Below are 27,955 nucleotides of genomic sequence, written 5' to 3'. Positions count from 1 at the left end.
CACACACACACACACACACACACACACACAGGGACAGGGACAGTCAGTGGTCTCAGCTGACAGATGAGGGGCCTCACCGCTGTGACTGAGCCACACTCGTTGGAGGAAATATTGGACTGTCTGGAGACAACAGGGGCGGGGGGAGGAGGGGGGAGTTGAGGGGGAGGAGGGGGAGTCAGTTGAGGAGAAAGTTCACCGTTGGACGGTCAGTCAACCCGGAGTGAGAGCGCACCATGGCGGGCAAAGACAGAGTTTGTTCAGCCGGACGCAGCGAGCTGCACGACTCCTCGGACTCGGACTCGGAGGCGGAGGGGGAACCCGCTCGGGTGGTCGGCGCCGGGCCGTCCGCCGGCACCTTCCCCGGCACACAGGTCATCCACAGCGGACACTTCATGGTGTCGTCGCCCCACAGCGACTCCGCGCCGCGCAGGAGGAGAAGCGGAGGCTCCCTCAGATATGACTTTGACACGGTGAACAGGACGTGGTGCCAGACGTACCGGTACGGGCCGCTCAGCTCCGGGAGCCTGAGCATCGACCCCACTCTGACCCGCCTGTTTGACTGCATGTCCCTGGCCTACAGGTGGGTCATATCATCTAGTCAGGGACAGCAGGTTAAACCCACCTCTCATTATTTTCAGCTGACTTTATAAAAAAGTCCAGAGACAAGGTTTAATTTCACTTGTGTTTCCTGCACTTCTGCACACTCAGCTTCTTTCTTAACCTGCAGGAGCAGATGTTTAAAGTTAGGAGCTTTCATGCATCATGATTAGGTGAGATCATATAGAAGTTTTCAGATGAAATAGCCCCGAGTACTAATACAAAAAGTACACATTAATTTGAAAAATGAACCTGCAGGCTATAACTGATATTCCTCCCTCCTGCAGTGATCTCCCTCTGTAGTGCAGATCTTTACATGTGTCTCTATGAGGCTGTTCACAGAACAATGTCTGTGTTTCAGCAGGTTTCTCTTCTCAGACTGATAGTCAGGGGCTGGGCTGTACAGCGTGTGGATGTGTTGGAAGAGGGGTTTCGCAGTCAGTTGCGAAACAGCTTGGAAAATCTTGACTGGAAGGTGGACTTTGATTCTAGTTGGCAGCAGTGGAGAGATTACAGTGTAACTGAGGGAAAGGAGAGAGGATCCTGAAATGATGCCTCTGGTTTGTTTTTTTAAAAAAGATGGAGTGTTACTTTGACTTCACACAGCATGCTTTGTTAGAGGATAGTGTACACACTAGATCTAACATCCAGATTTGCATTTTAGTTTTATTCCCTGTGTTTTTGAAACTGAGTTTTGAGTGACAGACGACCGTGAAAAGAAAGCACCTGTTGTTGCTTGAGACCAGGGCTGCCACAGTTATGCTCATTATTGATCAATCTGCAAACGATTAACCCTTCAGTCTAGGGGTGCAAAAAAACTTTTCCCTTGGAGAGCCGAAACTGAAACTTAAAGGTTGGCAAAAGGCAAACACCTTTGTATTATACTGTATAGTGTTGTATTTTTAAATGGTACTAGGATCCCAAGTTCTGTTAAAGCAACATTATGTAGACATTTTTGTGTGATTTGGTGGTCCCAGTCATTTCTGAGCACAACACAACTGTCGTAAATATAAATCTCAGGTTTCTGTAACAGTTTGTCACATGTAATGAAACGTTGCGTGCAAACTACGAACGAACCTCGACACGTCGTAACAATGTTTTGGAAACTTGGTAAACATGAATGCTCCGTGTTTTTGCCATGCGCCAGTCAAAGTTTGCACATAACTCAGAATAGCAACAGCACGACAAGCTAAGGTGCTCTGAACCAGAGACAGTAACACCTGGCTGTAAAATGATCAGCTAAACCTCTGTCCAAATGATCAGATCTTTGGTAACAAAGCCAAACATCAGGCCGCGATATGATATACGTATATATTTATTACTTAGCATGTCAGCTAATGGTACTTACTAACTAGTCCAACAGCAGTCCAAACAGAACAGCATAAAAAGGGTTTGGCTCACTTTAGGCAGAGCTGGTTAGTCTGTAACATGTCAGAAAATAGTGAAACATGCTCAGCAAAATTTCCCAGTGATGGCTTCGAGTTACTTCTTATGTCCAACCAACAGTCATAAACCCAAAGACTCTTCATTTCCTCTCATAAACGACAAAGAAAAACAGCAAATCCTCGCATTTAAGAAGCTGGAACCAGCTAAATGTTTGACACCTTAGCTTGAAAAATGACCTAAATACTTGGTTGTTTATTTTCTTTCAATGAATTCATGAAATAATCAACTAATCGTTGCAGCTCTACAGAGGAGAAGGTAAGTTTAGTGCTGCTCTGTTTGTTTATAAGAAGTGCCATCAGCCTTTGGCCCAAAGAAAACATTTTTCTTACGGGTGACTCTGTGCCGATTTTATATTCGTTTTATAGTCCGATGATAGCTGCACAATAAACCCTGAGCCAGGAGTGGTGACCAGAACAACACACCACACACGTAATGATGAAGGGATTAACATTAAGGACATGAAGAGCGTTATTTTCTTTAAGCTGAGTAGCAGGTCGACTGTATGCGTGCTATCTGCTGCACAGTATTTTACATTAACCAGGCTGCTGTTAATCACTTCTTCTCCTAATAGGTGTTTTTTTTAGTAATGTGCTGTCTCTGCTGTTTTGGAGCGCGTGACATGCAGCGACGTCGCTCCATTAAAAGCCTGTTGAAAATGCTTCCTAGCAACTCCCTGAGCACCTCACATTAGGGGGGCTCTTCTCAGCACTCAGCAGGCTGAGGGAAACTGGGAAAAAAGTGCTAACAGCCTGACAAGTGTGCTGGTGACGAAGCTGATTAGGGACTATTAGTCAAAATCAGGACAGATTTCTAACAGGGTGAGGCTGCTGATCATTTTTCCACTGTGTGCCTTCTCTTCTGAAGAGGATCTACTCAATTCTAGTCTGTCCCTCAGAGGAAAAAACACATTTTCAAGTGGCATATATTTTTTTTTATTTTCCAAAACAAGCACAAAACTATGACTGTATGTTTTTTTGCAGCGGTAAGATAGTCTCTCCGAAGTGGAAGTCTTTCAAGGGCCTGCGGTTACTGTGGAGGGATAAGATCCGGCTGAACAATGCGATCTGGAGAGCCTGGTTCATTCAATGTGAGTCCACCGCTCTTCACCTCCTCTCTCTCCGCCGCCCACATACACTTCAACATCTCTCCATTAATATCGAACAAGGACATCGCTGCCAAATGCAGCAGAAATTGTCATACAAGAAATCTAAAGAGAAGAACATCTATGTGACTAAAAAATATATGAGGAGCTGAACCACTGTTTTCACGAGCTGTGTTCACTAAGACACCACTGTAAATGTCCTCTGTTCAAACAGCTAGAAAAATGTGTTGATTGTGTTGCTGTGTGTCTGCTATGTTTAGATGTGGAGAAGAGGAAGAGCCCAGTGTGTGGGTTCGTCACACCGCTGGAGGGCTCGGAGGCAGATTCACACAGAAAGCCTGAAGTGAGTGAAGTAAAAGCTGTCGTTTTCAACCGCACTTTATCAATCAATAAAACATTAGAGGAAAAGTTCACCCAAAAATGAAAATGTATTCGCTACTCACCTCCTTGCTGATCCACAAAACATTCTGGAGCTTCACAGCAAAACATCGTTGCAGCATTCTGTTTAACAAATGAAGTCGTTGTTTTAAATTTATTTATTTTATTTATTAATTTATTTTAAGAGACGTTATCTGCACCCTTGACACATGGTCAAGCTCTTGCACCCACTTCAGACAAGGTGCGCGCTAACGCTTTTAGCTTAGCAGCTAAAGTGAAAATTTGGCCATTAAAATCCTGTAAACAACATCTTTTCAAATCAATTTGTGATCTTGGGGCTTCTGGAGACTTGAATTATGCCAAATTATCTTTAGGGAGCCATTTTATGTTGTTTTCCTTTTTGTTCAGTTGTTTTTTTATGTTTTGAAACAAGTCCCCATCTACTTCAGTTGTTTAGGAGAACGCTGCAACACTGTTTTGCTGTTAAGATCCAAATATTTTTTGTGAACTACGAATCCTCCCCTGACGTTCCATCACCACGAGGTTGAGTAAATAATGACCACATTTTCATTTTTGGGTGAATTTATCCTTTAATGTTTATATTGCTGAGCTGTGATTTTTGATTTTTGATTTTTTTTAAATTTTATATTATATTATTATATTTATATTTTTTTAATTATTTTTTTTGTGATTTTTTTTCACTGATGAGATCGGGCAGATGTATGATTTGCTTTGTACAGAAAGTTAAACGCTTGGTATTCCTGCCTCATGTCAACAGGCGATCGTGTTAGAGGGATGCTACTGGAAGCGCAGGATTGAGGTGGTGATCAAGGAGTATCACAAATGGAGGATTTACTATAAGAAGAGGGTGAGCACTCTTTTTTTTACAGAACACATGTTTCTCTTGTTGATTTTCAGCCATACTAGCGGCAAGGCTCTGTTGATGTTGGTTGGTCCACACTGAAAAAATCTCAACGACTATTGGCTACAATGTCGTGAAATTTTCAAGAGACATTCATGGTCCCCAGAGGATGTATCTTGCTGACTTTCCTGAGATTTCCTTGAGGGCCAAGAGCAGGTTGACATGTTTGGTTCAGAGTGACATCTTGAGATTACTGGATGGATTGCTGTAAAACTTGTTACAGGTCCCTAGAGGACAGATTCTGATCACTTTAAGATCCCTGAAATGTCTAGCAGTGCCACCAGCAGGTCAAACTTTTCACTTTTCCAAACCAAAGTCATTACACCTCTCGGATGGATCAGCACTAAATTCTTTACAGATGTTCATGGGTTCCCAGATGATATATCCTAATGACTTCGCTAATCCCCATACTGTTCTCCACACACACACACAGGGGTGCCCAGACTTTTTCCCTTGAAGGGCCAAAACTGAAACCTCAGGCTGGGTCACTGGCCAAAAGCAAATACCTATTGTATTGTGAAGAGATGCAAAATGGTTCTAGGATCCCAATTTTATAAATAGATAATAAATAATATTTAGGGATCCTACATAATTAAAGAGTGTTTTTACCTCACAAAAACATCTGGCAGGCAAAATCAAACCTTAGTAAGATGGATTGCTATGAAATTTGGTGCAGATATTTATCTTCCCCTCAAGGTGGCTTGTTATATCTTTGGTGATTTGAAGCACCAACGTCACATCAAAATTATGATTAGTGCCAATTAGCAAATATTAGCATGCACGGTTGCTAAACCTGGCTGGGGAGCATGATAAACATTACACCTGCTGCTAGCATGACTGTAGAGTCTTAGTTCATTTCCAAATCAAACAACACACTTTCTATTTTTGTCTTTTGCAGCTTCAGAAAAAGAAGGATGATATTCTATCAATGCTACAAGAGGTATGACAGAAGTCCTGCTTCAATATTATTCTATTGTCTCTACATAAGTTTTGGAATAACACTAATGTAGACCAATACTGACCTTTGAAAACTGAAGCTGGCCGATTGACCTGGGCTTCAGTGTGAGCCTGCTAGCGTTGTTTACTTTTGATGCAGTCGGAGATCAACATCTGAACATCAAAGTCCCCCAAGCAGCTATTTTTAGCACGTGGATTTAGTCCCCTTGGTTAACTAGAACAGAACACAGAGCGTGCAGAAAAATAGAATCAGAAACGTGCAAAACAACTTGCGTCATGGCCTGGCATTTGTAGGCAATTGACACATATTGATTGCCGACAGCGACAATACCTCGAACTTTATTCAAGGGAAATGGCTGCAGAATTTAATTTCATTTAATCAAATCTGACCTACTTCTGCTTTGTAAAAGGTGAGCAGCGGAGGGGCAGCGAGTATGACAGTGACGTCACAGTGGCGGAAAACGAACAAAAGACGAGGAGAGTGGCAAAGAGAGGGAGGGACCCTGGGGAAGCACCTCATTCATGATAGTATTCACATGAATGAATGTGACATGTGCCCTCGCGAGGCAAAGCCAACCGTCCCACCGTCTCATCCCACTATTCCCTCTTTCACCTCTGACCTCTGTTTTTAATTCACTGTTACATTTAGCTTATCATTGGAAGCCCAGATTTTAATAGAGGTCAAAATTATGGCTGTAAGCTGAGAGGAGAGGAGAGTGAGGAAGGTAGACCACACTACCACACACAAGCACAGACAGGGAGAGAGATAGGGGAACACTGGGAACACTGGGAAACATAAGAAAACACTGTACGAACAGTCTTAACAACCACTGCAGAGATCTGTCTGTCAGTCTGCAGCCCGAACTGCCCATTTATTGTGCGGCACTTCAAAGAGGCACATATCAGCGTGTAATAGACAGGTAGGTCAAAGATCACTAAACCAGGTTTTTATGCTTTGTGTACCCAAAGTGTTATCTCGACTTTCTCTTAAGAGATTCAATCCAGTGCCAAGGAAAAACACCCCAGTAAAACCAAGTGGTTGTTTTTGTAACGTTAGTGCTTATGTCATATACTTTATAACAGCTTACAGTAATCAGAGCTCCAATCTTAAATTCAACAGGCCGTATAATTTAAGCTTCAGCCCAATAATCAATACACTTTTAACCATATGATTTGTGTGGATGAAGTAGCTTTATCTGCCTTCGCCAGGCATCAATATTCCACAAGCAGCTTTTTTGGAAATCTATCACAGATTCAAATTACATACCACACTGTCAGTCCGATAAAACTCAGGCAGTTTGAGAGTGAAACAAAATCGCAGACAGACAGACAGACATTGTCATACCCTGGGCCACACGTGGACGTGTTGGTCGGTCCACCTCTCTGGTCCGGACTGAAATATCTCAACAACCACTGAATGTATTGGCATGAGATTCTGTGCAGACATTCATGCTCCCTGGAGGATGAATCTTATTGATGATCCACTGACTTTAGTTCCACCATGACGTTTGTTGTTCAGACTGAAATATCTTGACAACTATAAGATGGATTGCCATGAAATCTCCTTCAGATATTCATTGTCCCCAGAGGATCAATTGGTCAAACTGGTACATAGTTGGAGTGCGGCCACATCCTCTAATGTAACCCAACTAAACCAAACCACCCAATCCTTGAAATGTTCTTCAGCTCATAAAAGTCTTGCTGCCATTTTTTTGCAAGTGCCCAATACTGTCTATGTACAACTCTCATCAGAGATAAGAAGAGATAACGTTTAATTATTTTTTACTACTTGCCCGATTGGGCAACTGAGTTGCTAGATTTACTAGCCTGACATGGTATGTTACTTATTACCGAGTCTTGTTACTGCACCATCATCAGGTCAAAATTTCACTTTGGTTAATGAGCACATACTTGCAAAACTCATGACATTTCCTTTAACCTCAGCTGTACTTGTGTTTGGTTCTAAATAAGGAAATGTTAGCATGCTAACATGCTAAACTAAGATGGTGAACATGGTAAATATTATCTGGTAAACATCAGCATGTTAGCAATGTCATTGTGAGCATATTAGCATGCTGATGTTAGCATTTTGCTCAAAGTACCCAAGAGTCACTAGTGCAGCTGTAGAGTCTTGATGTGTGTCTGTCCTTCTCCTCGAGGCTTCTCTCTAACTGAGACACAAACACAAAGGCAGGCAGGTAGAAGACAGGTGTTACTGATAACGTTCAGCCACTGAATGTGGCATTCCATCTCACGTCACAACACCACTGTCCAATCATCTGCCCCCTCAAGTGGTTACCAGTTGTTAACTAATATTAAGGTTGCTAGTGCTAGCCAGCTAACGCTAACATTGCCAACGCCAGCTATTATTAATGTTGCTAAAGCTAGTTAACATTAACGTTGCTAACATGAGCTAGCTAACGTTAGGGAAACACAATAAGCTCAGTGCATACTGTAACTCAGCCATTTTTTATTATTTTTTCTACAAACTGGCAAATACCAAGACTCGCTGTTGAAACACAGATACCACATGATACTGACGCCGTTATACTATTGGCTCACAAACCTTGTTAGAAGTTGGAACCAACTGTCAGAATTATTACACAGAGATTAACAAAACAATCGTTTAGGGCACGACAAAACGCAAGACACGAACACAGGTGTTCGCAGAAAAAGAGTGGGAAAAAGACAAAGACAGGAACTGGAAAGTAAAACATAAAAGAAAAATAAAGGTCAGCACTCCCATCAAACTGTTTATTCTTGCCACACGGTTGTTTCGGGCAAGACGCCCTTCTTCAGCATGTATTCTGGCAAAATCACAGTAAAACTTCACAGGTGTGCTAAATAGGATATCCAAAACAGCACAACAGATATACTCCGAGAGGGGGAGCTGTGTCCTTTTAAAGGAGAGCAAAGGACCGCACAGGGTCTCATACAAACACAATAAAATCTCACAACAAAATAGCACCTAACTGTATCACAGAAACAACATAGCACATGTTTGTATCACAGGAAACAAGTACAAGTTTCCTGTGATACAAAGTAAAACATAACACACAAGGATATAATCTACAAAATAAAACAGGAAACTACCAAACAGAAAACCCAAATAATGTCATGTTCCACCTGGTTGCAGGAAACCCCTCAAAAAATGTAAAAAAAATATCCATCGGAAGTGAGAGCTCGTGAGGCGCTGATATGCATGTTCATTCTCTTTCCTCTCCACTGAGACAGCAGCGGTTTGTGTTGGCAGGGGCCTCAGATCTGCCTGTTTGCCTGGCCGCACGTGAGTGTGACTGCCAGAATTAGGTCAGGGACAAAAGGCTGCAGCACTTATTGAAATGGTGAGACATCAAAATAAAGAAATGAACAAAGCAGACATAATGATAAACCTGCAAGGGGCTTGTGTTTTTGAACAATGTGTCAAAACTGCTTTTTCATCATGCAAACACAAACACACACTAACACACACATGCATAAGCACACAAGCAATCTTACCTCATTTCTACTTGCACACTTACATTCTCCCTCAAAGAAAACAAATCGAGCGGTAAATGAATAAATTATGAGAGGGGATGTCGTGTGCTTAGACGTAATCAAAACAGTTTCCGGCTCGGTCTGGGCTTCCCTATAAATATGGCTTCAGACTTAGAAGTGGAGGGTAAAGACAAGGAGATCAGCGTGAGGCAAAGCATCTCAAACCGAGCGGAAGAGACCGGGCTGGAGCTTCAATTTCTGTGAGTTATATTTTATTGGATAAGAAGAGGAAAAAAGGCACTTGGAAAAATGTTGCATTTTCGGTTGGCTAGATGTGATCGTGGAGCAACTGAAACTGCTGTGTGTTTGTCATTTTGTTTTTGCTCCGGTGGAAGTAAATTGTGTTTTTCTGAACTTGCATTCTCGTATTTTTGAGAGTCATTGGACCCACTAATTTTACACATAACCAACAACCTACTGCGTAAGGAATATGTAATCACATCATCCTGCTCTTTGGTGTTTACATGCATTTCTCAGGTAGTCATTCCCTTTTCACACTTTCCACACCAAATGCCATCAATGCATCACTTTGCCTTTTTCAGTCTTTTTTGTAGGGAGCCCTCTAATGGATAGATCAGGGATTGACTTTGTCACTAAAATTAGCTTTGAATTGTTTTTTAAACTCTGGACCAATGTGCTCCAGGGTCAGATCTGCCAGGCCAAGCTGGAGAAATGGTCTAATCAGATGCACCAGGAGCCTGAGGCCGCGCCGGTGGAGGCCCACATGTTTGACCTGGACTGCCTTCTCTCCGACATCTCCGACACCCTGTTCACCATGACGCAGAAGCCATGTCCCTGGGCCGGTGACCGACAAGACAGTGAGTAGTCAGCACCCTGAATGTTCAGAGTGACTTTCAGCCGTGACTTTGCAGCGATTTCAGATCGGTCTCAGATGCAGCATCAGATGATTGGAAGTGTTTAAAAATAAAGTCTGGTAACTAGTGGCCTGAGAGCTGCATGACGAGATTACATTTTGCATTTGCGGACATTTATCATGTGAATTCTGGCATGCACTTTATTTTCTTTTTTTTTTATCAAATCTGTCAAAACTCAATCATCTAGCTTAATGCCATTTCTGCCACGGACATCAGCCTAGAGGACAGAATTAATGATAGAACAATTGTGTACAATTTAATATAGTGAGTGAGATATGACATACCAGAAACAGGAAATCTGCCATATTTAATGTTTTAAAGGGCCTGGAAACCTTTTTCTAAATTAGTGTCTTACTATGATGGACACAACATTTTCTAACAATGTTTGAACAGAACTATATGCTTGTATTTTGTGTTTTTGGCTGTGCCAAACTGGTTTGACATGGACACGTACTCCATCTCACCTCAGTGTCAGTTAATTCTGATGAAACCACACCTACACATGTGTCGTGTGGTTTTGACTTTAACTTTTAATAAAAAATGTACTGAGTATATATATAGACTATTTAAAAAAAAGGATTGACTTTTTGGAATTTTGCTTTTTTGCATAAATGCTTTCTTGCTTTCTTTCTCTTGAGTTAGATAATAAGATCTACATCCTTTGCATGTCTTTTGTTTTATACACCACAGCCAGTGTACGCTTAGCTAAGCATAGCATAACATTGGGCCATCAAACAATGCTGATAGATTTGAGAAAGTAGTTATTTTAAGCGAAGCCATCATCTTTTCAGCGACCAAACCATGTTGTTTTGATAGCTAAACCTAACCAAGTATTTTTGGTGCCTTTATTTTGAAAGGTTAAAGGTGTTATTGATAACATTCAACCACTAAATGTGGCGTTCGCTCTCCACGTTTCCATTGCATTCACGTCACAACACCGCTGTTGTTCGAACCATCTGCCCCCTCAAGTGGTTGCCAGTTTGTTTGCACTCCCTAATGTTGCTACCGCTAGCTAGCTAACATAAACATTACTGGTGCTAACATTAGCTGTCATTGCTGGGCACGTCCTGTAGAACTCAGCCATTTTTATGTTTGTTTCCACAAACTGGCAACCACCAAGAAACACAGATGCCAACAGCGTTATGCTATCAGCTCACAAACCTTGTTAGAAGCTGGAACCAACTGTCAGACATAAACAAAACAATCATTTCGGAATTTTTTACAATTATTGATTCACAATCATAATAATGTTTTGAAGGAAAGATACTTTTTCTGCATCTTTCTACAAGCTCTGAATATATACTAGTTTTGAAAAATTATTTTTCTACATGGAAATGTTATCAATATGACCTCTGACTAGATGATGTGTATTGATACACAGATCATGAGTGCCTACAAATCTTTAAACTGAACAAAATGATTCCAATTAGCTGTTATTTGTACGTCTAAATAACACGTAGTGTTTCATTTGTTGAACATGTACAAAAATCAAAGTGTACAATGACTATTTGTGGTGTTACAGTGTGTTATGTGCAGGACTATTTCTTGGTCAGGTGCAGTGACTTCCTGGAAAACAATATATCATTTTTGCACTTTTAAATTCAACAAATGAGATATAATGTGTTAAGAGGTGCTGGTAGGTGGTTTCAGACAGAGCAAGGCTAGCTGTCTTTTTCAGACTAAGCTAATTAGCTGCTGGCTGTGGCCTTGTGTTGAATGAACAGATATCAGATTGGTAATGAACTTCTCCTCTTCCTCTCAGTAAGACAGCCAATAATTGCATTTCCTAAACTGTTGAACTATTTCTTTAATTCGAGAGAAAACTAGTTTTCGGGCAGCTCAGGCTGTGGCTCAGGGGTAGAGCCAGCGTCTTGTTACCGGAAAGTCGCTGGTTCAATTCCCCTGGTCTGCATGTCGAAGTGTCATTGGGCAAGATACTAAACCCCAAACTGCTCCTGATGTGCTGGTCGGTACCTTGCATGGCAGCCACTGGCATCAGTGTATGAATGTATGAATTACTGTAAGTCGCTTTGGACAAAAGTGTCTGCTAAATGTAGTTTTTCAGGAGCTTTAATATTTTGTTGTCAACGCCACAGTTCTGTCACTTGGTGTAGCTGATGGTCACATGGGTCAGCAAGTCAGCTGAAGGAGCACACCCTACAAATAAGGAAATTCCTTATGCCGAACGATAACCTTTTAAAAAACCCCACACACAATAAGACCGACACACTGACAGATGCACTCACACACATTCCTCTCTCTGTCTCTCTCTCTCTCTTTCTCTCTCTCTCTCTCTCATGTCTGATACTACTGTCTCTTCCTCTTCAGCATACACAAGCAATGCTGATATAATCCAGCCAGGCCTGACTCCACTGCAGCCCAACCTGGACGATTTCATGGATATACCAGGTACTCTCCACACGTCCCTCTGTCTGTCTGTCTGTCTGTTCGTCTGACATGTGGATCAGTTTCCTCCCTTTGTTTCGCTTCATCTGATTATCCATCAACTGTTGATTTTTGTCCATGATAGTTAATTATTCACTGATGGTGCGGTTAATGTATGCTTGATTTTGTGTCCTTGGGCCACATAAGAGGTATCAGAGTTTCAGAGTCATGTCAACATTTCAGACTGACAGTGTTTATATATCTGACAAGACACAATTCTACACATTTATCAAGATTAATGTTTTCCCTCTCAGATACACTGCAAAAAAAACTTTATGTATTGTCGTATTAAGTCTGAATTTAAGATAAATTACTAATCCAGATATTTTTACGTGGCATTTCTGATAATTCTCTGTTGCTTTAAAAAAAAAAATCTGTTCTCAAGTGACACTCCTTTGCTTATGTGCTGTGTCTGCAGTATATTATTTGGTTCTCAGAGGTGAAAGTGGGGTCAAAGCCAGGGTTGAGTCAGGAGAATGGGGAAGTGGAAGAGGATGTATTTAACCACGACCCCTGGCTCTGGCACCACATATGAGGCCTGGGAAAATAAAGGGATGGGCTGGGAGATGGTGGAACTTCCTTCTCCAAACACAAGCTCTTGATGACCTCTGTTCAAAGTCCTGAATTTTTTAAGCTTGACATTGTCTGTCTGAAGCATTGGGTTTAACACGGCAATCAATACTTTCAGAATAACAAGTGAACAGTTGTTATCTGAAAAGGATGTCATGAACCCACAGAGAGTTACCACCTAACTCCATGAGGCTTTTTTGCATCTTTCAGCTCACAATATTCCTGTTTTCGGTTCACTCTCACCGCTCTCAACAGTATTGTTTTCAGCCACAGCAGGCAGCTTTTTTGTTGTCAACTAGATATTTTACATAGTGAAGCATTTAGCAGCTAATGAGCCAGGTATTTCCCTCAGGAGGTGGAGGTGGAGACCATAAACAGAGATAAAAGGACAGTGAGTATTGGACTTAAAGGTGCAGTATGTAAGAATTTTCGTTTTAAACATACAGAAATTAGCTAAAATTATCAACAGAATGTGAAGAAATGATACGTGTTTGACGTGTTGGATATCTCTGTATTGTGTTGAAGAGATATCTACTTTAGTTAGCATGCTAACCAGCTAGCCTCGGGCCTGAAAACTTTTTCTATCAGCGGTCCAAAGCTCCAGTGTAGTGGTGTAAAACAAATACTCCCCTGGTAGTCTGGCTAGCTGCACGGCTAACTGAGCTAACTCACTTACAGTAGCTAGTCATGGATATATAAAAAAAATAAAGTTAAGCAATTAGCAGGTGCTCTGGTGATATGCTGCCCCAATTTGTTGGGAGTATGAATTCAAGGTTGCCAATTCTCACATATTGCACCTTTAAATTAATCACATTGACAGAGAGACAACTGCAATGGATGCTAATGTAGTTCCATATTTTCTGGATGTGTAAATAAGCAGCTGCTAGCTAACTCATCAACTTAAAGGGGCCCTGTGGAGACAAACAAAAGTTATGTCTCTATTCAGTGTTACTCACCAAAATGCGTTGTTCGTATCTTTGTCATCTAATAAATGCATTGAGAGCATTTTCTTCCTCGTGCTTGCCCTTCTAAAACTGGTTTGTAATTTAAATCCAGAAATGTTTACATGCATAAGAGTTAGCTTGCAGTCTGTTGGCACATTGCTGCATATCTTTGTGCATTACTGCCACACATAGATGGAGGGATGTGTATTCTGTCACCCTGTGTCCTCATGTAAACAATAAAAATAGCTCCATTGCACTACTAGAGGTCACTGAACCTTTAAAAGTACACTATGTAAGTACTGGCCACCTCTAGAATTCACACTCCAAACATATAGAGGGCACCATATCTCTGGAGTAACCGCTAACTGCTGCTAACTGTAGCTGCCATTAGCTACCTAGCCCAGTTAGCCATGCAGCTATTTTTATGCAACTCACTATCAATATTTTTTAGGCTTAAAGTTATGTATGATTATGGGCGTGGCTACTTTCAGTGACAGCTGTCAGCTGTGTGTCAGATCAGCTCATTCCACAAGACTTTATTCGGCCTGTTTTAGCCCCTCCCATTTTTGGATTAGCCAGGATTAAGGCGGAGTCAGGCACAGCCCTGAAAGTGACCACACAGAGCTTCACAATGCCTCCTGAGTAACTTATAGGTGACATCACAGAGACTACGTCCGTGTTTTATACATTCTACGTGCATCCTTCAGAGTGTGAGAGGCAGGAAATGTTAACGCCCCGGGGCTGCTTGCCTCTTCAGAGTGAACAGCTAGCCTGCAGGGAGACACAGAGAGCTGGAGAGCTGGAGAGCTTCAGACAGGAGGGAGTTTAGTTCCTTGCTCAGGGGCACAACGGCTGTGGTTGTTTTGGCCTTTGTGTTACGTTCAGCTAAGCAATCCAGCAGCCCTGTGGCTACAAATCAGCCTTTGTAACCCAGAGACAACCTGCTGCCCACTGCTGTAATGTGTGTGTGTGGGTTTGTTCCTGTGTGTGTGTGTTTGTTCCTGTGTGTGTGTGTTTGTGTGTAGCTGTTTGTTCTCACAGCACTGGCAGGGTCTTTAGGGATCAGCTGTCTGCCTTTCTCTCGGTCACAAGGTCCAGGGAGCTAGCGAGTGTCTGTCGGAGCGACACAGCCATGAGTTTAATTTATGCACAGTCCTCCACCGTGCTTCTCTAGAATGGAAATACACATGACTTTGTCTGAGGCAGCATGTTATTCCAGTAGTGTCTCCTTACTGAGATGAAAACTCAAACATACTGGTATGTATTGTCAGATTGTGCTACACTTGTTGCTTTTTACTTGACAGAGCTTGTATCACTTGTATTGACATCTGTTCCTCAGCTGATCAAAACTTGGTTTGAATCCGATGAGGTCAGATGTGAAGAAACTGTGGTAAACCACAGCTGGCAGCCTGCCACAGTCAGTGGCTCCAAAAATATGTGACCTGGCAGATACGAAGCAAATACCTTTCAAGATCACGTCACACAGAGAGCTTCGCAACATTTTGGATGATATTTTATACTTGCTGTTTTGAATTTCTGAAATGAATCCCATGACTTTGACATCAACCTACAGACTGATGGTAAGGATTTCAGGCTAACGTTACTTTAAAGCTCAACCTATTGATTGGATTAAGTATGATACCAATAAAAAATATTAGTAGCCTTTGGATCGAATAATCAAGCATCCTTTTTGCTGTTTTGTATTTACAGCTGTACAAACACCATGTTTACCTTTAAATTTTATGCAATTTAGTTGAAATGCTACAATAAAGACGTTTCACATAATGTTTGAAGTGAAACTATGAACTCAAACTGTAGTCACTGGTCACATGCTTCTGGAGGTGACCATACACCTGTTTACTGTCTGTTCCAAGTGCATAGACTGAAATGACAAAGAAAGCTTTTAAGTGCACTGCTCCCCTCAGTTGGAGTAGCCTTCAGAAAGATTGGACGTTGACGTCCTCTGCCTGATTTTAAAGCTCTTAGAGGCACTATGTTGAATGAAGCGGTTGGTAATTGTCCGTAGGTATTTTAAGTAACTCTATATCCGAGTGTGCATTGTCTATGTTCTGTTTCCTTGTTGTGCTGCCTTGAGCTGCAACAATTAATCATATAATTTGTTGATGTCAACTATTCGATTTATTGCCAACTGCAGTATTTTCAAAATGAAAATAATGGTTATCTGCAGCCCTAGGATTGTCTGTTATTAACTGTTTATGTTCTCTCCTGAAGAGGTTATTGATCATTTTTAACCAGGTTAGAAAGGAAAAGAAAGGAGTAAACTGAGGTCACAGCATATGTTGAAGTTTGGAGAGTTTTTAAACATAATTATGTTGGCTCATACCAATTTCTAACGTTCCATCACACCTGATTTTCTGTGTTTTTTTTTTTTTCAGATATCTTTATGAACTACCGGGGCCAGCCCACTGAGCAGACTGGTTTTGCTGACTGTGGCTATTTTGAGTGCCCATCCAGCACAGAGTTTGCTCCAGTCCCCTCCCCTGTGGTCACTACTCCTCAGCTACTCATCGACAACCAGCTGGCTCAGGTACTGCTGCCGTAAACAGCTCCTCCTGCTTGTGAGATGTGTTGCTGCGGAAATATTTCATTAACTTCTAAAAGTACCAGAGCCCGACCGATCCTGATTTTTGGTGCCAATACTGATATAAGCTAGAAAATAAAAAGTTCCACTATTGATATATTGGCTGATATACAAACATATTTTTAATAATAATCCCTCAAATATGGCTGTGACAAAGATATATAACAGAGGCAGGATATATTACAGTTAAACATTAAACTTCACCTGGAATTTTATTAATTATTAATTATTCAAAGCATCTTTTTCTGCATTAGAATCTCTGAAAAACAGTTTTGATATCATCACATATCGGACAAGACGTACACTAATGCTGATGAATCCAGTGGTGGAAATGGGCACATTCTGCTGGGGGAACCATGCTTTTCTACTTAAGCTTTTAACTATTATCTATCCAGTTTTACAATTTCACTTTTTTCATTAATTCACTGCACAAATTTGCATTTTACATTTTGAATTAATCTTCTTCTTCTCAGTTTAATTACGGCCTGATTATTCCTCTTACTGTGATAACTTAATAAAATCTCTTTTAATTTTCTATTTTGAACTGTTATTGTTCAACCATTGAATTTATCAATACACCCATATTTATAGCTAAAACATCAGCAGGCTAATTTACTTTGAATCATTAACCCATGTTAGTATAGTTAGCCTGCTAGCATACATAATACCTGAGGTGGATGGGGAAACGAGAGATGGAATATGAACTCAGCATTTTGTGCAGCGTTTCCATGTGTTCCCCCCCATTTCCACCAGTGGATGTATCTATGATAGGCCAATATCAGCCAATGATATCGGCTAACCAATACATCGACCGGGCTCTAAATAACACTAACTGTTCAATCAGTAAAAAGACTGAATCTTCCTTTTTTCCAGCCCAATCTGTCATCTGACAATTTGTCTCAGCCCTCCTCATCCAATACCCGGCCAGACCAGACCAGGCCGCACCAGGGATGCGGTGAATACCAAACATCGAGCATCATATCAGGTGCCATGCCATATGGACCCCAGTCGTACTCTGATCCACCTGTTTCTATAGCATACACCAGCAGCATCGAGCAGCTGGCCTCTTCGAGCGTTCCTTTTTTGTACCCACTACCGTGCCACAAGTTTGGTTACTACACAACGACCAGCGTGACCCCCACTGTCATCACTCACACCGCCTCCACCATGGGGGCCCAGGGCTCTGTGCACCAGGCTCACGGCTACACTCACACAGGGGACACGTACCCCCTGACTCCCTGCCACTCTCTCAGTTACCCAGCCGCTGTGTCTGACCCGGTCCACGTGGCACTGCCCTCTGTCACTGCAGCCCACTGCTTCTCCGTCCCGGAGCAGGTGGCTGTTACAGGGGTCAGAGGGAAGCACAAGCAGAAGACAGGAGGAGTGAGGACAGCTGGTCCCCCTGTGGCTCCGTCTGGCCCCCCGTCCACTGCACCCACACCCACTAGCTGCCTGGCTAAGCTGCTCTCCTCCAGCGCCCGTGAACGTGAGTCACTTCTGTCCATCTTAATGTCTTTTTACTCATCTGAAAAATGAGTGGGCTCAACTTTCTGTCAGAATAAATGAACTAACTTTTGGGTTTTCTTCTTTCAGGGAAGCCATCACTAGGATTTGATACTACTCTAGTGGCAGCCAAAGGTCAGAGGTCATCGTCTCCCAGCAACCCGGTGAGCCCGTCCTTTAAAATCACAAGAGCCGTGATTATTTGTGTTGATAACTAGCTTAGCACAGCATCCAAACAACAAATAATGAAAAAGGAATAGAAATAAGTTGAAATTTTCAAAAAATTAGGCAAATTCACTTTCTTGCAAAGAAGATGGTAGTGGTAGGTTTGACTGAACCAAAATTTGCCATTTTTGTAGACTGTTGTCAACTGAAGCTAGCATGCTAACCAGCTTGCCTCAAACCGTCCTGTAATACCATTATATACCTCAAGAGGCAATAATCAGATGGTAAACAATACAAACACTACCTCGGTGCTCTGAGCTCCCAGTCCAGGCAGAGTCAGCTTAAAGGACCCCTAGCTGCACTGCTAACTAGGTAAGAGCAGCTACAGATAGCAGCAGTTAGTAGTTACTCTGGTGATGTACTACCCTCTATTTGTTCAGAGGATGAATCCGACAGGTGGCCAGTTCTTACATATTGCACCTTTAAAGGCTGTTGGTTCTGCACCTTCTTTATGAAGGCAGTTTGTTTCACTAAGTAGCACCAGTAGAGAAAAAAGAAACCGTACCCATCATAGTTTTGAACCTATAGAGGTTCATAGCTACACTTACCCTGTTATTGTGATTATGAGCTTCTTCCATCTTCTTAAAGTAATTGTTGAGGTAACTAGAGCAATCACTTCCTGGAGTCTTGGGGGGAAAAAGAAAATAATTAGCTGGATTTGCAATTATTGTAATTATTTTTACAGGTAGCAGCATACTTAAGCAGTGGAGTCTGTGAAACCTCAAACAATGAGCAAGTGAAGACAATCTCGACAACAGACATCAGTTAAAACCCACACTCTAATTTGTTGGGTACTATCTCGAACATTACCAAAACCTTTAATTTTGTGATTAAAAACTATTGTAGATACTTTGTTCAACATGTCAAAATTAAAATGCAGTATCAGTTCAACAACCCAGTATGTATATGCATTAGAGGTTCATAATTATATGAAGTTGTCTCAGTGTTGCTGTTGCTTGTTTAACATTATCTTCAGGGGAAAAACATTTTGGGAAATTAAAGTGTATATCTTTTTTAGCAGTCAAGCAGCAGTACGCATGTTGGAGGAGCTTCATCGCAGCATCACCATGGAGCTGTCTGGCCTGCAGGGATCCCGGTGTTGACACCTCTGCACAGCCAGAGTGCCACCCTGGGTCACAGTGGACCACACGCCAGCACCTCCAGAGGCTCAGCGGTGTCTGCCCTGCTCACCCAAGGCTCCACGCACACGGGCACGACCCTTCTCGTTCCCAAGACGGAGAAACTATCTCCGGTCCAGCTCTACGGCACGGACAGGAGCAGCTTAACAGGTCAGACCTCAGTGCTCCAAACCACTCAAGCGTTGGGCTCTCTAGTTTTTTTCAAATACTAGTGTGCAGACTTGATTTTTGTATTTTTGTCCAGCACATGGTGTGTAATGTGCTGGGATGTGCTCGCTTTTATAATCTTTATACAGCTAAGTAGAACATTTATGTGGGGTGCAGTGGTGAAATATTTATGTATATTGTGACAACAACGTAGCTGAAAGTGTTTTTTAAACTCCACGATGGTTCAAAGAATAAGCCTGGCTACATGACGTCTGCAGAGTTAATGATGATTAATTATTTAAATTCTTAAATCTGCAGCCCATAAAATAAAAGACACATACTGTAACTTTTCATTTCGATGGAGCCTCAAAATGTACTAAAAGGTTATCAGACAAGGCAAAAATCAGTGTAAAGATCCTTAATTTAAAACATTATGCAACTTTTTATCTTAAAATAACAGTTTCAAAATCATGTTGTTGGTACAGTGTCTTGTAACAGGGTGAATGGTGTCTGTCTCTATCACTTGTTTCTGCTCTATGTAACTTCAGTGAGAGGGTAGGATCGAGGGTAGGGAAGTTTTCAACACAACATTATTGTGATATAATGAGTTTTGTTTGTAGTTATCACCTAAATTACGTCTGACAAGTTGTTACAGACCTGGGATTTGTGTTTACGACAGTGGTGTTGCACTCAGCAACTGTGGGGGGCGCCAAATCATAAGAAATGCCAATTTCTACATAATGTTGCTTTTAAAAGAAGAACAGATTCAACTTTGTGGTAATACTACATTAGAAGTGAAAGTACAGAATTATTATCGGCAAAATGTATCAAAAGTAAAAGATATAAAGATAGATGACTGATAAGTTATCATATATGACATTAGATTAATGCTGATACTGACACAATTTTTCAGACTTTTCTCTAATCTTCTCTTTTTTTTAAAAAAAGTATTGAATGATTTATCCTTTTGGGAAATAAAAAATTTCAGTTGGGTGGAACTGCAAACAACTCGTAGACATCTGAAATGTGGCTAAGGACGCGTATTTAGGTGGCTGGTATCTATTGACAGAGGTTTGTGCTCTAGTGGATGCCAGTCTAGTGTCATGTTATCTTAACCTGAAAAGTAACTAGTAATCAAATAATTGTTATGGAGTGAAAAGTGACATATTTACCACTGGGATATAATAAAGTACCATAAAGTAACAGAAAATAGAATATTTTTGACTTGTCTGATAAATGTTCACTTCCTCTCGTCAGACATGGGGCTTCTTAATTATCACACAGCAGAGGGAGTATGCTTAAGTGTTGGCATCTTCCATAAACACATGGATGGTTTTGGTTTCTTCGTTATGTTCTCATCAATTCTGGTGAATCTAGCAAAAAGGCTGGTTAAAAAACGAAATCTAAACTAAAATCCAAGTAGTGAAGAGCCCACAGCCATTGTGTACTGTATACGTAAATGTATCATTTACATCACACTGCTGACATCCGCAGAGTTTGCGCTGGATGCAATTTGTGCGTGGTACATGCCGACATGTAAAGGTCATCTAATTTCCCTGCAAATATAATGATTAGATATTGTTATTTGTCTTTCTATTAGTTAATTTTCCAGGACATCCAGGCCAAACATCACCACCAAACCCCATAGATAAAGTCTCCAACCTTGAGTCCTCACACTCAGGCTTCTCAGTACTCGGAAAGATAGAATCAAGTAAGGTAGGACACACTGTCTCATTTCATTTACATACAGTATATCTATGTTTTCATATAGTGCAGCATGCCGCTTTTATAAATATTGATATAATCAAATCGTTCTGGAGTGCTAAAGGAAGTGAAAAGTGAAGAATACATGAAACTGATTGTTTGGGAATCTGGGTGTGACCTGTGATGTACAGTAAATGTTTCTATGCTGTGTTATCTGCAGCAAACAGAGACCAGGAGGATAACTCATATCTCTGCAGAGCAGAAGAGGCGTTTCAACATCAAACTGGGCTTTGACACTTTACATAATCTTGTGACAACACTCAGCTCTCAGCCGAGCATAAAGGTACTGTGAAAAGATGTGCAGCTGCAGTAGAGATAGATGTGCTGAAAGGTGGGGGCGTCAGCAAAGTGCAGTAGAGGTCAAGCACAGTTTAACTGGAAAAAGATATGAGGTGGAGCTCAAGACATCTCATATTCATGAGCGTAACCACTGTAATGTTGAATATTTGTGAATAGTTTTATTGTATTTCTGACATTTGGTAATTCCTCTGTCTGCTGGCACAGATCAGTAAAGCCACCACACTGCAGAAGACGGCTGAGTACATCAGTAAGATGCAGCAGGAGCGAGCTCAGCTGCATGACGAGGCTCAGAGGCTCAGAGAGGAGATCCAGCTCCTCAACTCTGCCATCAAGTGAGACCTTTAGCTAGGCTTGACCTCTGTGTGTAGGTGTGTGTCAGTGTGGGTGTGTGCACGCATGTTAGTGTGTATGCATATTAACTAAGATTGTATGGATATTTTGGTTTAATATTATATGATATGCGGTCCCATTTCAAAGGTCCCATATTATGCTTTCTTTCAGGTTCATACTTTTATTTTGGTTGTCTTTTAGAAAATGTTTTAATGGTTTAATGTTCAAAAAACACATTGTTTTCCTTACTGTCCATTGCTGCAGCACGTTTATTCATCCTGTCTGAAGTTATTAGTGCCTGTCTATTTAAGGCTCCTGTCCCGAAAAGCCCAGTCTGCTCTGATTGGTCGGTTCTCACAGGCCAGAGCCTGAGCAGGCACCACCCACTGTGTTTCCACATCAGCTCTCTGCTGGTGTTTTTCATGAATGTATTATTAAGACCTGGATATGGCAGCCTGTTGCTCAGTGGCCACTCACAGTATTGCAGTGAAAAATGCGGCCCAAAAAAACATTTTCCCCATTGACCACTATTATAAGAGAGATGTCTGTAAAACTGTTACTGTTCAGGAACTGCAAACAAGGTCAGTTATGACTCTTTTATTATGATTTTTTGATTCATTAGGTCTATATTTGTACAACTTTCCTCGAGCTGAGAAAAGTGTTTTAAAAATCTGTAATGTCATCACATGATAATGTCTAAGGTCAGAAGGGAGCAACTCTGCTGCGTATATTCGGCTTCCGGGTAAGTAAACCTGGAAGCTAGAAAACCATTTTGGCGTATGCACCAGGCGAGTAATTCTCATTGGACTGAATGAACACCATTTTGTGTTCACTATCTAGTTCTATCTAAAATCTGTGGTGATTGCACCTATGGCTATGCTGGGAGCGTGGCTGAGGGCGGTGACTGTGTACTTGTGACATCACAACCCTGCAGACACAGTTTGTGGCTGTGGGCATTTCTCAGTGGATTGAGTGTTTTAATACGTTCACCGCATTTATAAAGTAGCTAGACCTGCTTTATAATTAAATCTAACTTTTTACATTATTCAACCTTTAATTTAAAGGATAAGTTCACATATTTTGGACTGTGGATTCTGTCCCCCATCATTTCCAGTGGAAGTGGGGGAACTCTTAAGAGCCAGTATGATCAGCAGGGACGACTACAACAAGCAAAATCTGTTTTGATGTGCATATGAGTACCTGATTATTATTTTAAGACAGACTTGAAAAATTGAGGACCTTTCCTTTAAATTGGACAAGTTTTCTGCTTCAGCGTATTATGATGAAGTAAAGGCAAGGCAAGTTTATTTGTAGAGCACAATTCAGACACAAGGCAACTCAAAGTGCTTTACAGGGGCATAAAATTACATTAAAAGACATTAAAAATTGCAATTATTAAAACAAGTAGGAAGACATCAAGAAACAAAACATTAAAACAAGTCGTAAGCTAAAACAGAATAGGTTTAAAAGAGACAAAACTAAAAGTCACAGTGCAGTTCAAAGCCTTGAAATTGTAAATGTTGTTTGCACAGTGTAATGGATACAGAATAATGAAACCATCTGCGTTTACATCGGTTCCCTATAAACCTCGCTTTAGCGATGCAATTTTGTCAATGGGCACGCTGTCACCAGGAAAAAAGAAGCTTAACTGACGATCCATTTCTATTAAATTACTACATGATTGAATAAACTAATGTTCTGTCCTGTGTTGTTGTTATTTGTCACTTTGAGGAAAACGGAAACAATCCAGTTTTTCTCTGCAACAGAAAGGAAACAGGAGGAAAGCTGTCTGTTGCCAGTTTAATATCACATATATGTCTTTCCCTGCTGATATGAAGATGGACTGCGCTGCTTTGTTGACGTGTGTGTCTCTTCCTGCAGTGTGTGCCAGCAGCAGCTACCAGCCACCGGTGTGCCCATCACACGGCAGCGCTTCGACCACATGAGGCAGAAGTTCAGAGAGTACGTCCAGGCGCAGACGCTGCAGAACTGGAAGTTCTGGATCGTATCCTAATGAATGTAAATCTGGTTAATTAAAACATCACAGTGCCACAAACACAACTTAAAAACCTTATTTACCCTGCATCAAACATTATAATCCAACATACCCATCTATTCCTGTGTGAGGCTCCTCTGTTTCACTACTTTGCAGTACTTGGCTGTAGCATCTTCAGACTTTGGAGGAATATCAAATTTTATTTTGGTCCCCAAACTGGTTTCTTTGAATCCAAATGAACTAATTAAACCAAACATCATGCCAATCTGGAAGGACACACAGTTACAGTGTTTTTGAAGTGTTGCAGGAAAAAAAATCCCATGAAATGAGCTTTTACTTTGATACAGTACATATGGAAAGAGACCAGAATCTTTGCTCAGATTCTAGTTTAATATAATTTTAATTTATACAAAGTTAAATTATTCATGATTATTCATCTGGGGTGTGTCAGTGTCATCAGGCAGATAGGATACATGTCTGTGTGTTGCAACTGCCAGGTGCATAAAAACACTCTTTCCTTAATCATCACCATATCTTTTACTGCTGCCTGTATCTCGCAGGCAAGATAAGAACATCAGATTAGGATTTTATCATCAGAGGGTGTTGCACAAAAACAACCTGAGGGTGTTTTCTTTCCATAAATATTAAGGAATTTTCTCTGGTTCCTCAGGGGATTGTGCGTTTATCTGACTGCTGATATTGTAAATTAGAAACATGCAGCTCTCCAAGAGGGTATTTTCTCATTACATAGTCAAGATAGCTGCGTTGGATCAGATGTTTGACTGCTAATTTTCTAGCCTCTCCATAGAGAGTGGTGTTCAACAATGAGAGCTGACTCATTTAGTTTTTGTGGACCATTAGTTCATGGGTGCTTGCAAAACAGTGAACCAATCACTTGCAGTGTTATGACTGAAATAACTATTAAGGAACTCATGATAACAGTGAATTGATCCCACTAATAGTTCTTATTCCTGTGTGCCATAGGGCTCCATTATTGTTGAAAAAATCTATTAAAAAACACATTCAGTGAGGCACACCGTGGCACTAGATGACAAAAATGAACATGCACATTGCAGTTATTTTTTTTGTCAGTCACACACAGCTGCTGCAAATACTAACTAGCAGAGCTAATGCGAATCAATCCGCAACTGAGGATAGATCCCAACTAAATTCCCGCTTTTCTCTTAATTGAGTAACATTTGCTAAAAGCTACACTGCCCAGCTGTTATCGGAAACTATGTAATTATGACCTGTTTTCAAAGGTTTATGTCTGCGGTTGGAACAGACTTTGGGCTAAGTGGAAGGGAATTAAGAATTAAGAAACTATTGAAAGATGGACTAATTATTTTTTATTTTGTTGTTTTTGGGGGATTTGTTGACAATTAGGAAGCTATAGAGACATTAAAGGTTCATTTATTAGTCCATTTACAACTCCAAGGTGGTAAAATGAAACTGAGTTCAGGTCTCTTTAAGCTACATAAGAGAAATTAAAAAAGAAAAGTTCTGGGCAGTTTGCCCCACTGTAGAGCCTTCCTGTCCTGCGTGCCAGATTGTGATGTTTCCAGTCAGGATGCTTTCTAGTGCTCCTCTGCATGATTGTTGATTTCCTCCGGATATGAACTCTCATATTCTTCATAATGCAGCCGATAATGGTGTTGTGGTCTGCACACTTCACAATAGAGTTCTGTTGATGCCCAGGAGTGCAGTCATAGGTGTACACTGTGAACAGGAGGGGGCTGAGCTCACAGCCCTGGGGGGCTTCGTTAATGAGCACTAAAGTAAAGGAGGTGTGACTGCCAGTCTGAACTGTCTGGGGTCTGCTTGTGAGAAAGTCCAGTATGCGATGCTTAAAGCAGCTTCGAGTAACTTTCATTTTTTGTTGATCCTGGCAGCCCCTGTGGACAAAAGCAGCATGAGCACCAGCAGCTCCTGTTGTAAAGATCCTGATCTGGCTAGTGCATGCATCTGTGTTGGAAGCATGTGAAAGAAAGAGCAACCTATTTTTAATACTGTTTTTCCTTTTTTATCACAGCTGTTTGCATAGCGATGAAGTAATGTGTCTATTTGTGGTTATATAGGATTAATAACTGTAATATGATGACGGTGAAACAAAGTCAACTTTGTTTCAGTGTCGTACCATTGACCTACAGAGCAGCTCTGTTCCACGGGCTGTGAGACTCCTCTATTCATTCAACTCTGACATAAAACATTTCTATTTCATTACCTTTCCAACCCTGATACGTCAGAATCAGACCCTGTGAAACACACTGAGAATAACTATAATAGATAGAGAGAAACAGCCGATCTTGACGCTGATGGTCTTGGTTGTTTATGTAGGTCATACAGAGGCATCGGTATTAAAATGAGATTGTGTCATAACCAGTTAAAAGTTCCGTTCAATATCAGTTCTGTAACATGGTGACAGTATTTCTCAACCCTGGTCCTGTGGGCTTCCTGCCCTGCATGTTTAAGATGTTTCCCGCTCCAGCACACCTGATTCAAATGATTGGGTTGTTATCAGGCTTCAGCAGAGCTTGATGACGATCATTTGAATCAGGTGTGCTGGAGCAGGGATTTATCTAAAACATGCAGGGCAGAGGGCCAACAGGAACAGGATGGATAAAAAAAACTGCATTAGGAAAACAAGACAGCTGAAGAATATTTATGAACTCTGGTGTTTGAATGAGCCACACTTCTTTCCTCAACTCAGTGTCAGTTCAGTATCATCATCGAGCCGCTGTTTGAGTCCTATAATGGAATGGTGTCCACTGCCAGTATGGAGGACCTGTGTCGATCCACTCTGTCCTGGCTGGACCAACACTGCTCCCTGCCTGCGCTCAGACCCAGTGAGTCCAGTACAGCTGGTTCCTCAGTTCACATCTAAACCCAGATTCATACAACAACAATGTATCGTTTGATTGTGTCGCTATCATTCCTCGTTCTTTGACATTACATGTAATCTGTCATTTACCCTCAGTGGTTCTGAGTTCACTCCGTCTCCTGAGTACCACCACAGCCATCCTGACAGACCCCAGCGTACTGCCGGAGCAGGCCACCCTCGCCGTCACCCAGGGCAACCCCCCCGCCGCTGTCCTGGACCACTCCTTACAGCCCGCCGCTCGGGACAACACACACCCCATGTGACCCTGAAGAGCAGACTCAGTGGACACTTGAACAGGAGACAACAAGTCAGAGGAGAGCATGTGGACTGATTAATAAAGACTCAACACTCAGCTCGGAGACTTTTCATAACACATAATCACATTCCAATAAAACTCACCAGCTGCAGAAAGAATGTATTCCACTACACCCAAGAATCAGAGGAGCTATATGTGATCTGTGTGTAAATTCTGTTGAAGGTATACCACACTTGTAAGTATTTCTCTGCCTTAAAATCATTTTATTTGGTAAAGTCCAGATGATTGGAAGGAGATACCAGTCACTGTGACTGTTAATAAAATGCTTAATTTACTGTTCAAATAACATCTCAGGTTATCTTTCCTATGTATAATATATTACTTCAATTACTGATATTTAGTCACATGTATCTTATGCTGTAATGGGTTTCTCACACTAGTGGAAGTACTAGAAAAAAGTAAGAAAAGCTTGAGTTAGCAGGGGTTATTTCAGGATATTAAGTGTAGCGGTTGTCAAAGTGGATACTGCAGACCACCAGGGCTTCTTGAAAGGAGTCCAGAGGGTCCCAGTTATACTTTTACCCGCTCATTATATCAGAATGTGAACGGATGGCTGCTTTGATGTGAGATTTCAGCCTTTCAGTTTTTCAGTTTTATCCTAAATCCTAACAAAAGTCTTTTATTTGAAATAGGACAAAGGTTCACTGAACACAGGTGGGCCCATGTCAAAAGCCCATGCAGCTGGTATAATGAAACAGCACACAGTTTATAGTGGAACATTTCTACTGAATGAACTCATACAAGTGTTTTCTCTGCAGACAGTTTGACCAGTCATTGTAGGAAAGGCACAGGTGTTACGAATAATCTTAACGATGGCTCTGTTCTATTCAAGTGTCAAAGAAGCAGAGATGTGGACACGAGTCGACTCAAGTCACTGTCTTCATGACTTGTAACTTGACTTAACAGAAAATAACTTGAGACTCAACTTGGACTTGTAAGTTAAAGACTCGTTATTTGACTTGAGACATGATGACTTGAA

General features: G+C 41.3%; 1 protein-coding gene across 4 annotated transcripts; it reads left to right on the top strand.

Annotated features, from left to right (window-relative positions):
• Nucleotides 1–9: 9 nt before the first annotated feature.
• On the top strand, nt 10–27,262 carry mlxipl (MLX interacting protein like). 4 transcript variants are annotated; one of them, XM_073479008.1, is made up of 17 exons: nt 202–580; nt 3,024–3,130; nt 3,406–3,488; nt 4,302–4,391; nt 5,344–5,385; nt 9,583–9,757; nt 12,143–12,223; nt 16,170–16,321; nt 17,249–17,861; nt 17,969–18,042; nt 19,125–19,392; nt 20,990–21,105; nt 21,314–21,436; nt 21,658–21,785; nt 23,665–23,788; nt 26,496–26,625; nt 26,757–27,262. In XM_073479008.1, exons 1-17 carry the CDS (start codon nt 234–236, stop codon nt 26,921–26,923), a joined length of 2,820 nt encoding a protein of 939 aa, XP_073335109.1. In that variant the 5' UTR covers nt 202–233; the 3' UTR covers nt 26,924–27,262. The 4 variants fall into 4 exon arrangements, with proteins under 4 accessions (XP_073335112.1, XP_073335109.1, XP_073335108.1 ...); XM_073479007.1 differs by having other exon boundaries at nt 19,122–19,392; XM_073479011.1 differs by lacking the exon at nt 5,344–5,385 and having other exon boundaries at nt 10–580.
• Nucleotides 27,263–27,955: the final 693 nt, after the last annotated feature.

This window comes from Pagrus major, chromosome 13 (assembly GCF_040436345.1).
Source record: "Pagrus major chromosome 13, Pma_NU_1.0".
Classification (NCBI taxonomy): Eukaryota; Metazoa; Chordata; class Actinopteri; order Spariformes; family Sparidae; genus Pagrus; species Pagrus major.
This window is presented reverse-complemented; position numbering and strand designations above follow the sequence as displayed.

Bases quoted from the DNA above. Each gene is read 5' to 3' on its own strand.
- mlxipl (XM_073479007.1), top strand. From the start codon at position 234: ATGGCGGGCAAAGACAGAGTTTGTTCAGCCGGACGCAGCGAGCTGCAC. The intron at 581-3,023 runs GTGGGTCATATC...GTTTTTTTGCAG, and splicing joins TGCATGTCCCTGGCCTACAG to CGGTAAGATAGTCTCTCCGA. The intron at 16,322-17,248 runs GTACTGCTGCCG...CCTTTTTTCCAG, and splicing joins TCGACAACCAGCTGGCTCAG to CCCAATCTGTCATCTGACAA.